Source organism: Musca autumnalis, unplaced genomic scaffold (genome assembly GCF_047663935.1).
Source record: "Musca autumnalis isolate F117 unplaced genomic scaffold, ASM4766393v1 scaffold_1, whole genome shotgun sequence".
Taxonomy (NCBI): Eukaryota; Metazoa; Arthropoda; class Insecta; order Diptera; family Muscidae; genus Musca; species Musca autumnalis.
In genome coordinates this window covers 8,360,393-8,374,808 of record NW_027411644.1, presented here as the reverse complement: position 1 = coordinate 8,374,808, position 14,416 = coordinate 8,360,393, and the positions used below count along the sequence as shown (strand labels likewise).

At 34.5% G+C, this 14,416-nt stretch overlaps 1 protein-coding gene across 11 annotated transcripts in view; it reads left to right on the top strand.

Annotated features, from left to right (window-relative positions):
* Positions 1-14,416, top strand: part of Nlg1 (Neuroligin 1) — a 239,577-nt gene that overhangs the window by 79,261 nt on the left and 145,900 nt on the right. For all 11 annotated transcript variants that reach the window (XM_073964119.1, XM_073964099.1, XM_073964145.1 and 8 more), the window contains exons 3-5: positions 1,582-2,010; positions 2,127-2,315; positions 2,424-2,580. In XM_073964119.1, the coding sequence (XP_073820220.1) occupies positions 1,582-2,010; positions 2,127-2,315; positions 2,424-2,580 (775 nt within the window). The remainder of the gene's footprint in view (positions 1-1,581; positions 2,011-2,126; positions 2,316-2,423; positions 2,581-14,416) is intronic.

Genomic DNA, 14,416 nt, shown 5'->3' with positions numbered 1-14,416 from the left:
ATTAAGCTCCATATTTTTTTGTTAAACAAACTTTCCATCTTCCACATTCCAATCATTTTTGGAATAAATAATACCTTCGAACTTTTTTCTCAGCGGCTATAATTTCGACTTCCATACTAATCAGTAGACGCTCTTCAAAAAACTACTTGATAAGCAATAACTACATGAGAAAACACAACGACTGCGTGGTAAGTCCAGTGGGATATAATTTGCAATTTTAGAAAAATGAAATAAGTCCCCAAATTAATTTTTGGGGATTTATTTCATTTCTAAATTTGGGGAGTTATTTCATAATGAAATAAGTCCCCAAAATTTTGTATGAAATAAATCCCCAGAAAAATGAAATAAATCCCCAAAAATTTAAATTATAGTTGTTGTTGTTTTGTGTATAAAATTTTGGGGACTTATTTCATTTTCAGTTTGGGGAGTTATTTCATTGGGGACTTATTTCGTAACGCCATAAATTTCAATTGGTATTTAATAATACTTTCATGTAAAATATGTATGTATTTTTGTCAGTATTTATTAAAGCTCATGTGAATAATAAAATAAAAATAAAGGTTTTATCGGCAGAAAAATACCCTCAGACTACGAAAGTTAAAATTCAAAACCGTTTTTAAATTGTTTATGTCAAAGCAATTCTCCAACTAATGATATTTATCACATTCTGAAATAACTTTTGATTAGTTTGTAATTAATATGAGATTTGAGATGTTTTTTAATTGTGTGTCCAGGTTACAATTCGGGCCTCAATATTTTTGAAATCACTGATTTCGATAGTTGGAATTTTCGGTACATTATTTTGGGAAGTATTTCCTTTTCAATCCCTGTTGTTCAAACATAATTTAATCATCTGCATCACACTCAGCATTCATATAATAACCTCTTCAAATAAAATATTTATCTCAGTCATCATTAAACATCAACTGAATAATAACAAAAATATTCACTACCAATCCGCATATTGACATAAATCCAGTCAGCATTATCATCTCATTACTATTCCTTGTAATGCATTTCATCAAATTTGCCCCCAACTTCTTAGGCATGCATATCAATCGAAGTTTGATCAATTTCTAGTTTGAATTTCTAATATTTATACGTCCATCATCGTCATCATCAGCATCATCAACATCGGTAACAACATCCATGGAAAACTGCTATTTCTTAGGATACCCTAATCCACAGCAATGAAACGTGCTTTGATTCTTTGATATCCTCTTCAATGTTTTCGACAAACGAATGTCATCGAAGACAGTTGCTTGCTTTGGTTTGGCTGAGCAAAAGTTTCTAATAACATTTGACGCCATGATGTCACCGGCTAACAGGCAAGTGGGTGACATGGAGTCTGCATTAGGGGTCATAAAAGCGAAAGTCCCAAATAAATGCGAACGGAATAAGAAAATGCAAACAAAAGAGAAGTGGTGGAGAGCATAAATGTCATTGACTGTGGTTTTTATTGCAAGCACGAAGGACATTTATCCAAATATTTCCAAACGAAATAATTTTGCAATCATTTACTCATAATTTTTTAATTTAATTATAAAATGTTTATATTAATTCTTTTTGTTTATTACTTAGGCACTCCCTTACCCTGGCAAGGTTTGAAAATGGCCCATCACATGCCCCCAGTGTGCCCACAAAAATTACCGGATATCTCTCCTCAAGGCACAGCGAAAATGTCCAAAAGTCGTTATCGTCACCTGACACGTTTATTGCCATATCTAAAAGCGGAAAGCGAAGACTGTTTGTATTTGAATGTCTATGTTCCGAGCATAAACAGTGATGCTGATGATGCAGCCTCAACAGACAGTGGCAGTAGCACCACAACAACCACAGCTTCATTCGATTCAGACGATGCATACGAACATCGTCCTTTGTATCCGGTTATTGTGTACATACATGGCGAATCATTTGAATGGAATAGCGGAAATGCCTACGATGGCTCCGTACTGGCCAGTTACGGCGAAGTTATCGTAGTCACAGTAAACTATCGCATTGGAATTTTAGGTAAAGTTTTTGCTTTGGACATTCTGAAACATTGATGAAGAAAATTCTAACAAACATTTTTTCGTTTCATGTTTTTTTTTGTGTGTTCGGCTGCAACTTTGTATCCTGGCCAACAGGCTTTATGCGACCAAGTATTAATGAAAATACAGTTGCCAACTTTGGTTTGTTGGATCAAATAGCTGCTTTGCATTGGATAAAAGAGAACATACACTCCTTTGGTGGCGATAAGGACAGTGTCACTTTAATGGGCCATTCAACGGGTGCTGCTTGTGTCAACTATCTGATGATTTCGCCCGTAGCTGCAGGTAGGAAATGTTAACAACTTTACTTGTTCTGACTTGTGTACTTATTTTGTTTCTTTCTCCTTTTTTTCTATTTGTATACATTTCATTGCTCCCCACAATCTTTGGCAGGTTTATTTCATCGTGCCATTTTGATGTCCGGCTCGGCCATGTCTGATTGGTCAGCGACTAATCATTCGTTGCAACTTACCATGCAAATCGCCCATGGCCTTAATTGTCCCCTTAATGATGACAATGAAGAGATGTTATCGTGTTTGCGACAAAAGCGGTAAGTTAATGACTTGATTGAATCATGCCAGAAGGGATCGTCCGTCGCCAGTCGTTCTTCGTTTCTTGTGTAGTTTTCAGTTTTCTTTGGCAGCGGTATCCCTTTATTTACATTCAAGGCAGATTGCAGTTTCGTTAATTATTCTAAAATAAGATAGAGAAAAACTTTGTTGCCTCAACTATCATCAATTACCTTTATGTTAAACTTTGATTTAATTGGTCAACACTGTTGTGAACAAAACACAATGGATGAAAGATGTACAAAATAAAAGATATTGTTGAGGAAATTTCTAGCGGTGCAAAAGGCTATGTTATACTTAGCGATTACCAAAGGGAGAAGTTGCATTCATTCAAATAATGAAGAGTTACTAATTAGCTAAGCGTATAAAAAGAAGTATGAAGGCTCTTCAGAAATAAAGAATGAAAGAATGTGTCGGCAGTGAAAGATGTAATAATAAAGATGTCGGGTTAAGTGGATAGTAACAAATAATCATGGCTGTAGAAATAGCAAAAATATATAACAACAATTAAGTTCAAAGAATCTCATCATCGTCTCAAAAAATTTTGTTATTATTATTATTTTAATAAATCATATGAAGTGTATTTATTATACTCTGTATAACAACCCATTGTGCATCCTCTTTATAGCCACGATTTCTCTTTAATCATATCGTTAGTGCTGTGTTTGATTATCCCCCATAATGTTTGCACAATATTTGCGGTCAATATCACAAATGTACATTTGCCACAAATTTATGTAATGACTTTTCAATACCCTTGTCTCTTGTCCTACTTCTACTTACACGGATTTTAACATTAACCACTAACGATAGAATGTTTGTTGGCCAACGTCAGTAACAAACTGCCAGTCATTCACTCAGTAATTGTTACGAAATGGATTGCCAGTCAATTGACTGGCATTAACCGTTCGACCACCAATCATCCATCCATCCATCCAACTCTTTTGGGTAGTCCCAACTACATTTTAATTTTGCAAAACTGATTTTTAAATGAAAGTAGAAAATATTTAATTAATTAATAACGAGGTCAATCACGATGACAATGATGTTGATGGTAAAGTGGGATGACATTGAGCTGTAGTGATAGTGAAGAGGGTTGTAAAGGCCATCATATTTCATTTTAATATTTGCATTATGGACGTGACAGGACTATTTATAGCAAGTAATATTTAAATATGTTTATCAAAGTTAATCAATGTCCGATGAATGGAAAATTTTATTTATTCATGCGGCTAGTTAAATGAAGCCCATGTAAAACAATTTAATGTAAGAATAATTTTAATTTGCTGCAAGAATTTAAATTGGTATATCACGAAAAATATGGAATATATTACTATTTTGTATTTATTAACCAATAAACAATTTTTTGTTTTTCAAAAAGCGTTGCTCATGGAGACGTGTTCAAATTTATTCGTATTAGCTTAATTTAATCATACAAAACTAATCGTCGCGGTATCTAACACTTTGTCATCTTGTCTGGTGGTTCCGATTCATAATACATGTTGTTGTTGTACCAACGCAAATATAAACTCGTGTGTTCGTTCGTATGTATATATTTCCAGTTATGTGTTCGTTCGTATGTATATGTTTCCAGTTATGAGATTCTGGTTCCTCTGTGTCCAGATTCAAAAATACTGCATCCTAGACTGGGTCCGTCCAAATAAGGAAACAGGTGTCTTTCTGTCCCGATCCCCATGCAGGGCATGTGTTGGGTATCAAGCTATAATAAGGCGACTACAACATCCACATCCGTATTGGCCTGCAATCACTCCGGTTTATCTTGGCAGTTGTTGTTCTTCTTCGGCAATGGATGGGGTGGTCTCCAAGTACGTATCTGTACACGGCCTGCGCAACTGTGTCAGTGTGAATGCTATTCAACCTACTGATAGGCTCGTCGATCTAGAGCAGCCAAGATCACCCATATACGTTAACGTGACTGCAACAACAACATACGTACTCTTTATTCTCATCTGTCGTGGTTTTGCAAAGGAAAGACACTCCCAGAGAGACTGATGAGGAAAATATGATCTAGAGGTTTTTGTTTGTACCTTTGGGCCTCTCTCTCTCTTTCTCTAGATCATGAAGATCTCTCCTGACGAGTCTGGCTCATGGCGATAACACCCCAGCAGGGACTACATGGGCAACACCGGTTATGCTGATGCACTGGTATAAAGACGGTCTGCTTATAAAGATGGCTCATTGATATAATGAATCATATCATTGATATCATGTCAGGCATGAATATTCTTTCACTGCGTAGCTCTAACATTTGCATACCACACTGACGCCGCATAGTTTACCGTAGACCGGCCTATTACTTTGTAAGAGATCATCAAACTTTCTTTGTCAGTAACGTCAAATGCTGCCGGCAGGCAATTTGAGGAAATTTTCCCTACTTCTTACCTTGTCACAAATAGCTGTGGCTGGCGCGGACGAATTAAACACGCTATCGAACGGTACATCCTATATATTGAGGTAGCTAACGGTCGGGGGACTCTCATTTCAGCCGTCCAGGTGGTGAATATTGTGGCAATGGATTATGCCCTCGAATAGCTTGGTATGATTGGAGGCTTTCGATAGATCAAGAGCCATCGCAAATGTTCGGTGGCACAACCTTATCCGGTTAACACCACGACTGATATATGTGTATATGGCATATAATTCTGTTGTGGTACAGTGCAGTTTCCGAAACAGCTTCTGATCATAAAGAGGAGTAGTGATTCTGGAATCTTCGCTACTGGCGAAAGGAAGAAAATCCTTGGTTTGAGTACAATTACCACACTTCCAACTTTCCAGGCTTTTGGTGGGTGAGGACACATGCCAAATAATCAACTACTTGTTCATTCAGTCTCGTAAGCATTAGCATAGAGATACCTTGTGGGCCCAACGATTTAGTAGATTCGTGTTTCGTCGTCAATTGTGGTAATACCTCCTCAACTGCGAGGGTTCCTACTGCGTAGCACACTCCTCTTTGCCCTATCGCATTCAGCGTACTCTATAAATTTCCGTTTAAAATTTTCGGACTGTCATTGATACGCCATTGTAAGTAACAACCGTTGTATCATCCACTTTTTTCGGATTTGAGAGTGATTTAATGCTTGTCTACAATCCTGTAAAATATTGCTCGGTGCCCTTGAAGCAACTTTAAATGGAAGGTGCTTACACCTGAGAAGTTTTTGCGGATTTTCAAACTACAATGTTCGTAGATGAAAAAAATAAAAAAAAAAAAACATAGAAAATCATATCATAATGGTCAATCTTGCTTTTCATAGCAACAACGTTTTCTTTTGTACCATTTAGATACCGAATCGAATCGCGATTTATTTAAAAAGCGCTCCGGCGATTTTTTTAGTTTTTTGATTTTTCTCATCTATGAACATTGTAGTTTCAGAATCCGCAAAAACTTCCCTGGTGTAAGCACCTTCCCTTTAAAGTTGCTTCAAGAGCACCGTGCTTGTACTACTTCATGTGTTCTTCAAGAGTAAATTCCCTAACCAATGGGTCTTCAGGTTTTGTACGACGAAGCTCATCACGCTCATATACTAGGTCCATCCCTTTTTTTCGGAAATTTGGAAATCAGCTTTTCCATGGGGGAAGGCAAATCGTTCTCCACTTTTTGTACAATCCTTTTCCCAAACGTTCCACCTTTGCAAGATACAGGTGACGGTTACCTTTGTTTCCTGCATCATGGTATGCTAATAATGTTTCCCAGACTAATAAATTCTTCCCAACGCAAGATTTCATCGTTCTTTTGAATGAACATTTTGCTCGACATATCGCTGATTTACTAAAAGGTTGACATAACTCAAAAAATGTGTTTTCTGAATTTCTGTTTTTTCTACAACTTCTACTTTATCTTGTGGCAATGGTGTGCACGCCCGCCTTGCACGCAGAAGGTCGGGGGTTCGATTCCCCGGCCAAGCAACATCAAAAATTTTTCAACGGTGGCAAAATACCCCTCAGTAATGTTGGCGACATTTCAGCCTTGAAAAACTTCTCCATAAGTGGTGTCTTAAGACATGCCGTTCGGACTCGGCGATAAACAGTAGGTCCCATATTATTGAGCTAAATATGAATCGGGGTGCACTCATTGATATGAGAGAAGTCTCCCTTGTCCCGTATGGGATGTTGTGGAACAATGTTGTGTTGTTTGTTTTAGTTATTTTATGTGTAATAATCTTTTTAAATTGAGAACTCAAATTTCAATCGCCAACCTTAAATGCGTTTTTCTCGAAACTGAATTTTTTGAGATGTGTCACTCTTTGAGAAAATGAGCGATATATAAACACAATTTTTATAGAGGAAACTAACTATTTCTATTCAGTTGAGGCCATATTTCATCTTAAAAATGTCATATGTACATATGCTTTGCAATATTAATGGTGACTAGAAAGTCGTATGCTATTCACAAGGAACTCAACCATTGTGTATTAAGATTAAAATGGGAATGTTTTAAACATTTAAACGACTGTCCTAATTTTAAAATGGAGTTCCTGCCGTCAACCTCGTGGAAGGTTCTTTTAAATAATCCCACTCTTAACAGAAGTTATTTTTGGAAAAGGTCATTACAAATACTCAATTATTTAACTTTTATTACAAAATTAAATGACAAAAGAACGATTATATGAGATTTAAAGAATAAAACTAAAATCTTTGCATAACCACTACAATTAAATTGAAATGATATTACTAACATAATTGTCAGATCAATATTTAAGGTCATTTTTAACTATTGTCTCTATGTACTTTTTTAATATTGTAAATCTATATTTTTTGGATTATTATGGCAATTAGGACAATACTCAATAAAAATTCATTTTTACTAAATATACGTATGTGTTGTAGGAGTATATTGTTTTACGCCATAACATAAAAAATATTTAAGAAAACAATGAAAATTCTTCAGAACTTAATAATCCTTCAGTAACATTTCTTACAAACAAATTGCAGATAAACTATGTTCGAGAAGAAAATATTCAATCATAAAAATTGCAATAGTGAAATGAAATGGAAATGAATTTGTATGCATAGTATACTACATACATACATATACAAAAAATATTTTACACTACATTAAGGGTCATTACTACAAGTTACCTTTCGCCTAGGAAATTGAAAATAAAACTAATGTAGCCAGTGCAAACATAAATATCTATTTTAGAGACCTAAGGACTACCTTAACCTATTCGATAAAATTCAAACAATAGCAAAATGTAAATTGTAATAATGACCCTGAAGTCTTTATTAAAGTAGTGTTTGCAACAAATAAATTGAAAGTTATTTTACATTGGGAAAGTTTTTAAAGAACCAGAACTATGTAAAAATCGTATACATATGCTAGTAAGTTATACGGGTCATCTTCATTATACAATACACTTATATCGTACCCTTTCCTCCTGGAATACATATTTTCTTTACACAAATGTAAATTCATAATCATATTGGAGATTCAATGTTGCTTACATCAGAAATTTTAAAATATTACAGATAGTTTGCAATAGTAAATGATTTGTTTAAGTTTAACATAGAAATTATTAATGTACATAAACTACATATTGTTTTAACATTACTATAAATAGAGTTCATTTTGGGATATTATTGCTAGAATACTTTTCTTATTGACTTTTTATATAATGTAATTCAATACTGCATAAAACATACATATTGTTGTGAATGGAATGGTTGACGCACAATACATTTGCTATTGGCTGCAATGGTTGTCGCACAATACATTTGTTATTGGCTGCAATGACAATGAATCTCACAAAATATGGTTCCCATGACCATAATTTTTCTTCACGTACACAGTGAACTTTTTTAGTCGAATGTCGATTAAAGTCCTCTAAAACGGCTCTAAAACTTTCAATATTACTTTCGCAATATAAATATTGGAAATTTAAAAAAAGTCTCCCATTTGATGAGGATCATATTATAAATAACATTCAGGGGACAAAACGCTTTTTTCTGACTCTGTCGAGAAAACAAATCAATAACTTGACTATACTATTTTTTTCCTTTCGATTATATGCATTGATTCACTTTCTAAGCCAAACAAAGTACGTGTCGTAATAAATTTTGCCCGATTCACATAAACATTGGGGAAGATAGTTTTTTTGTCAAAGGAAGAACTCATTTATTTTGGAATGATTCAGTTCGTATTTGTATATAACTCTCATAAATTCGGCCTATTTTCGGCCTATATTAATTATTTTTGAGGCACTAACCTCCCTATGTATGTCCAATAGGGCGACCCAAAACTGGAACTCCTTTGTTTGATCCAAAATCCTTATATATGCAATTTTATGGCCATCGTTTACCGATTTACCCTTGCTACCCGGGGAATCGGATCGGATTTTGATAAAGGTCCCAAAATGGGCGAAATATACATATTGGAGCTATACCAAATCCGATCCGATTATCACAAATGTTTGTAGGATCCGTTTTTTAGCCAGAACAATAAAGCAAAGATTGTTCATTGATTGGACCATTAATCCAGCCTTTAGAGAATTTTCGTGAAAATGCACCTTTGGCCCCATACAAATTACTATGGAAACAAATATCGCTCATTTTCAGGACGAATTAGCTAAAATTTGGCAATTATGGTTCCTAGGGGTCAAGAAACTTATCTATCAAAAATTGCTGACATTGGTTCATGTTTTGGAAAAGCCAGAACTACTTGAAATTTGACACAACACCCAGATAAAGCTACACGCAGAAAAATATATGTTAGAAATATGTTTGGATCCAAACAAATATTTGTTTGGGGCTGGTTGTGTCCAAACAAATATATGTTTGCAACATTTTGTAACACATCTCAATTTTATTTGTTTGGGTACCAACATATTTATACCCTATACCACAATGTGGAAAAGGGTATTATAAGTTTGTTTTGGTAAAAATTTATGTAACACCGCGAAATATTCGTCGGAGACCCCCAATGTGGTATACCATTCTTCATATCTCGACGAGATAAAGCGATTTTGAGATGTGCGTCCGTCTGTCCATTATAAATTGTAAACACGCTCCAGGCAGCAATTATGGACCGATCGTCATCAAATTTTGTATGGAGGTCGGGTTCAGATCAGAATAGATCCCTATTCTTATTGGTGATGATCGTGAAATATTTAGCGCGTGAAATGGACCAAAAACATAATATTTATCCAATTTTTTAGCGGCTCTGTAGGTCTCAACAATAGTCCGATCTACGCGTAATTTTAAATAAGGTAAGAGTACATCACAAAGGAGAAGCTTGCAATTTGAGATGGCGATCGGATAATATTTAGAGGGTTAAATAGACCAAAACTTTTGTGTGAAAATTGTGAAAAAATTTAATATACAGCTTATATCTTAATTCCTGGGAGTGAAATTCCGGACAAGTGAGATATACATTGAAAGTGGAACGCTTGACCTTTCAATTGATGCCAATTATGTTGGTGTGCATGATCAGATAACAGAGTTAAAGCCCAATATATTCCGTTATTTGTTTGTAATGTAATAATAAACTCGCTAGAAGTCGCATTTATACATCAATAGTCACGAAATTTTGCACCGGGTAAGAGTATAGGTCGAAAAAGATGCCTACAATTTTTAATGATGATCTGATATTCTTTAGCGGGTGAAATGGACCATTACTTTTGTATAAAAAATATATAAATTTTAATTTTTGGTCGATATTTTAATTCCTTGAGGACATATATATTTCGCAAAGCAGCCTACATATGGAAAAAAACTACTGACCTTTCCTCTGATGTAAATTGCAATCAAGTGTTTGCTAGATAACGGGCCTACTGCCTAATATATAATGGGTTCTGTGTAGAGAACCACATTTTTATCCCATGATACATATTGTCTCTCCAAAAGTTTATGTAACACCACGAAATATTCGTCCTAGACCCCTTATTTGGTATGCCAAAATTCACATCTCGACGAGATAAAGGGATTTAGCGTTGTGTGTCGGTCCATTAAAAAATTGTAAACAAGCTTAAAGCCGCAATTATGGACCGATTGTAATAATTTTTAGTTTTTGGTGATGATCGTGAAATGTTCAGGGGATGAAATGGACCAAAAACAAAATTTTAACCAATTTTGTAGCGGCGATGTAGGTCAAAATAATAACCCGCAAAATTTTAAACAAAGGTTGAGTTTATGATGAAGAAGAAACGTACAAACCAACGTGAAGATCAAATAATACTTAGCGGGTTAAATGGACTGAAACATTTGTGTGAAATTGGTAAAAATTTCAATAACGTAGCGGTTAAATCATTGAAAAGAAGTTCCGTGGAGAGCGATTGTCCAGAGATAGTGGTATAGGGTATCCCATGGTCGGCTCCGTCCGACTATAGACTTTTCTTACTTGTTTTTATGTTAGAACATATTTTTTATGGATAGAGAGAAGATTTTTGTCAAAGATAGTAACAATAGGGCTCTCGCGGATGCGGAATGCTGTTTTATAACAAAGAGCTGTGTGTATGGTGTACTCGTAATAGGAGACACAGAAGCTTTGGCCAAACACATGTTTCGTGCTTTGTTGTTGTTAACCAACGTAGCAAGCGAAGAGGAAAAGAAAAAAAAATAATTATGTTGTTCTTTTTTCAGTTGTCTAAATAATCGGTAATGTGAGTGAATAAACCATTGCACTGTGGATCCACCCATTGGCCAAAAATAAAAAAATTAATGTCAAAATTTTGGTACAACATCTGGCAACTCTGACAGCTATGACATGGACCTTTTTAAAAATATATTAATTCTTGTTTCATTCGGACGCGATCTTCTTAAGAATAGCTTCAAAAGTCGGAACATTTGACTAATATTTTTTGTTGTGAGTACAACCTATATTTTAAGTGCAAGTAAATATATTCAAAATTTCGCGAAACTAATACGTATAGCAAAATAATATAGTGGATTTTGAAGGAGGAGGTAATAGCTTAATTTTCATTATAAAATAGCGTTTTAGCGTGTTGTGGAATTCTAGTTACCTGCATATTTTCTTAGTGTATTTTGTAATGCCAATTCGATCATATACTTAAATTTGACCTAAGGTTTTAGTCATGATGCCCACCAGTGCCCACCTCGGGAATAATTTTCCAAAGTAGTTCATGGGTTTAAGATTATTCAGGTATTAAATCAGCTGCCATCTAGTGCCAGACTATAAATGGTGGGCTGCTGACCAAAACTGCCCTAGAATAGGGTTTCTATGGATATATTAGCGTATAACTCTGTTATCAGACCACGTACATTAACATAATTGGTATCAGTGGCAAGATGAAGAAATCTTCTTCCAAATGTGTCCTACGTCGGCGGTACGTGCCTTCCAGGAAGAACGCTATAAGATCTATATTAAAATTTTTACAAATTTTCAGACAAAAATTTTGATTTTTTAATCCGCTAAATTGGTTGGATTTTATGTTGTTTTGGAGATTGTTTTGTTTCCCCAAGCCTATTTTTGCATCATAAGATAATCGCCACCTTTGTTCATGTCATTTTGTATTAACAGCATAAAACAATTCTTACCGTATACCCCCTCCAGAGGGGAAAGTGGGAGAATGTTACGCTCGTGGTTTATTAAACACTCTTCACTGTGCATTGTTTTGTTTTCTTCAAGAAATGGTGCTTTTTAGTAAATTAAATGCCCAATACATTTTATAATCGGACATTTTATAATTGAATCAAAAAGGTGAATGGAAATATTTTATTGGACAAGGAATAAATCGCATTTATATTGGTAATTACATCAATACATTTTTCATATACATACATACGTATGTATGAAATATGGATGTACCTATTTAATACATTTATAATCATTTAATTCCAGATGCCGATTTCCCACTGAAGATTTCAACTTTGAGGAAAATGTGTTTTATTTCACAACTAAGGAGAAGCGTTCATCGATGTTTCTATATATTTATTTCTTTTTAAAAGTCTAACTTTTTATAAATTATTTCATTCCGTTTTTCTTTTATTAAAGTCCGTTATGTATTTCTTTGGGATTTTTTATGTACCTATGTGTCTGCTGTTGCTTATTTCCGTGCGTTTTAAGAACAACCACCATTATTTATAAATGTGTGTATATATTACAGATATCCAGTGAGCGCTTATTGAGAACAAGTGAGCATATATTTCAATGTGTTTTACATTAAAATTTACGCTCCCTTGTTCTCAGTAAGCGCCCAATGGTGCATGTGTTTGTTTTTTGTGGCTTTTGGGTTTTTATTTGTTTGCACCCAAACATATATTTGTTTGCAGGACCCAAACAAATATGTGTTTGCTGCAAAATATGTTTGGTACATATGTTAGAGAGCCCGTTTTTTCTGTGTGTACCTACTGATTTTATGTATTTTGAGGATTTTAGCTACTTCTTGACCGAACTACCTGTTATTTGTCGTTTGAGGTTCCTTGTGGTCACAAAACTTTTCAACCAAAAATTATCAATGTTGTTGTATTTTAAATTAGCCCCCATTACAACGGTAACTCCCGATATTCGGTATTTTGAATAATTAAGCTAAACGTTTTAGAAGAACTAGCTGTAATTTGATATTTGAGGTTCCCCGTGGATTCCCACAAAACTTCTCCAACAAACATTTTCAACATAGGTCCACGTTTTGGTAAGGTCCCATAAAACGGCACCATTGAATTAGTATTTTCACCCTCCCCAATAGAACTATATTAAGTTTGTTTTTCTGTTTGTAACTCATCGAACTAATTAATTACGATCCAGCCATGTCCGTCTGTTGTAATCACTCCAGCGCACATTGGGGCAAGATTCCAAAAAACGGAGATCAATTCAGGGAAGCATTTGAGTGATCTAATGTTAATATTTTTCGAATGTTTACACTTCAATCAATATAATGGAACACAGTTTTGTTGCAACTTGAGGGATTGGAGAGGTATATTCAAAGATCTCGTAAATGGGTACCATAAAAACTATGAAGTGTTTTTACGGTTTTGCCTACATTTCTTATTTGATGAATCTAAAATCTTCTAATATGATAAATTATTGATTAAGCTAATATTTGGCAAAAAATGATTAAGTTAGGTCAATATTTTATTGTAGCTCCCATACAAGGGTATCTCCCGATTTTATGTATTTCGAGGGTCTTGACCACATTTTTTAGTACGTTTATCTGTAAATAAGGATTTATAGTTCTGAATGCCTAAGAATTCATAGTGTGAAAATTTGTCAATATAAGTCAATGTCTTGGTATAAGCCCCATATAGAGGTACAGTCAAATTTGGGGGTTTTTGAATATTTTATGCATATATTGCAACTAAACTAAATTGTGAATTGTACATTTTGAAGGGAATGAAAATATTTCTATCAAACATCATCTCTATATATTTTCGTTTTGGAATAACCTCCATATAAAATATTCCGCTACCTTTTTAGTGTTTAGAGTTACACTTTTCAAAAATAGTGAAAAATGGATACATTTTAAATTAATTTTTAATCTTCTTCTTCTTTATTTGCCATTCCGTATTCGGGTTTTAGCGATCATACAATTACATAATGATAATTTGGTATATTTAACAAATCAGTTTATTAATTTATATATAGGTTTCTGTTTTTGGCGGCATTCAGAAGATTTCTTTCATTATGGTGTCCAGTCCAATCTTGAATGTTTTTGAGCCATGATGTTTCCCGTCGCCCTCTCGGTCTTCTCCCATCGATTTTTGTTTGGATAATTGTTTGCAGAAGCTTATATTTTTCATGCCTCATAATGTGACCAAGATATGCGGTTTTTTGTGTTTTTATATTTTTTATTAATTGACGTTCGATATGCATGCGTTCTAACACTTCGTCGTTTGTAATGCGCTCGG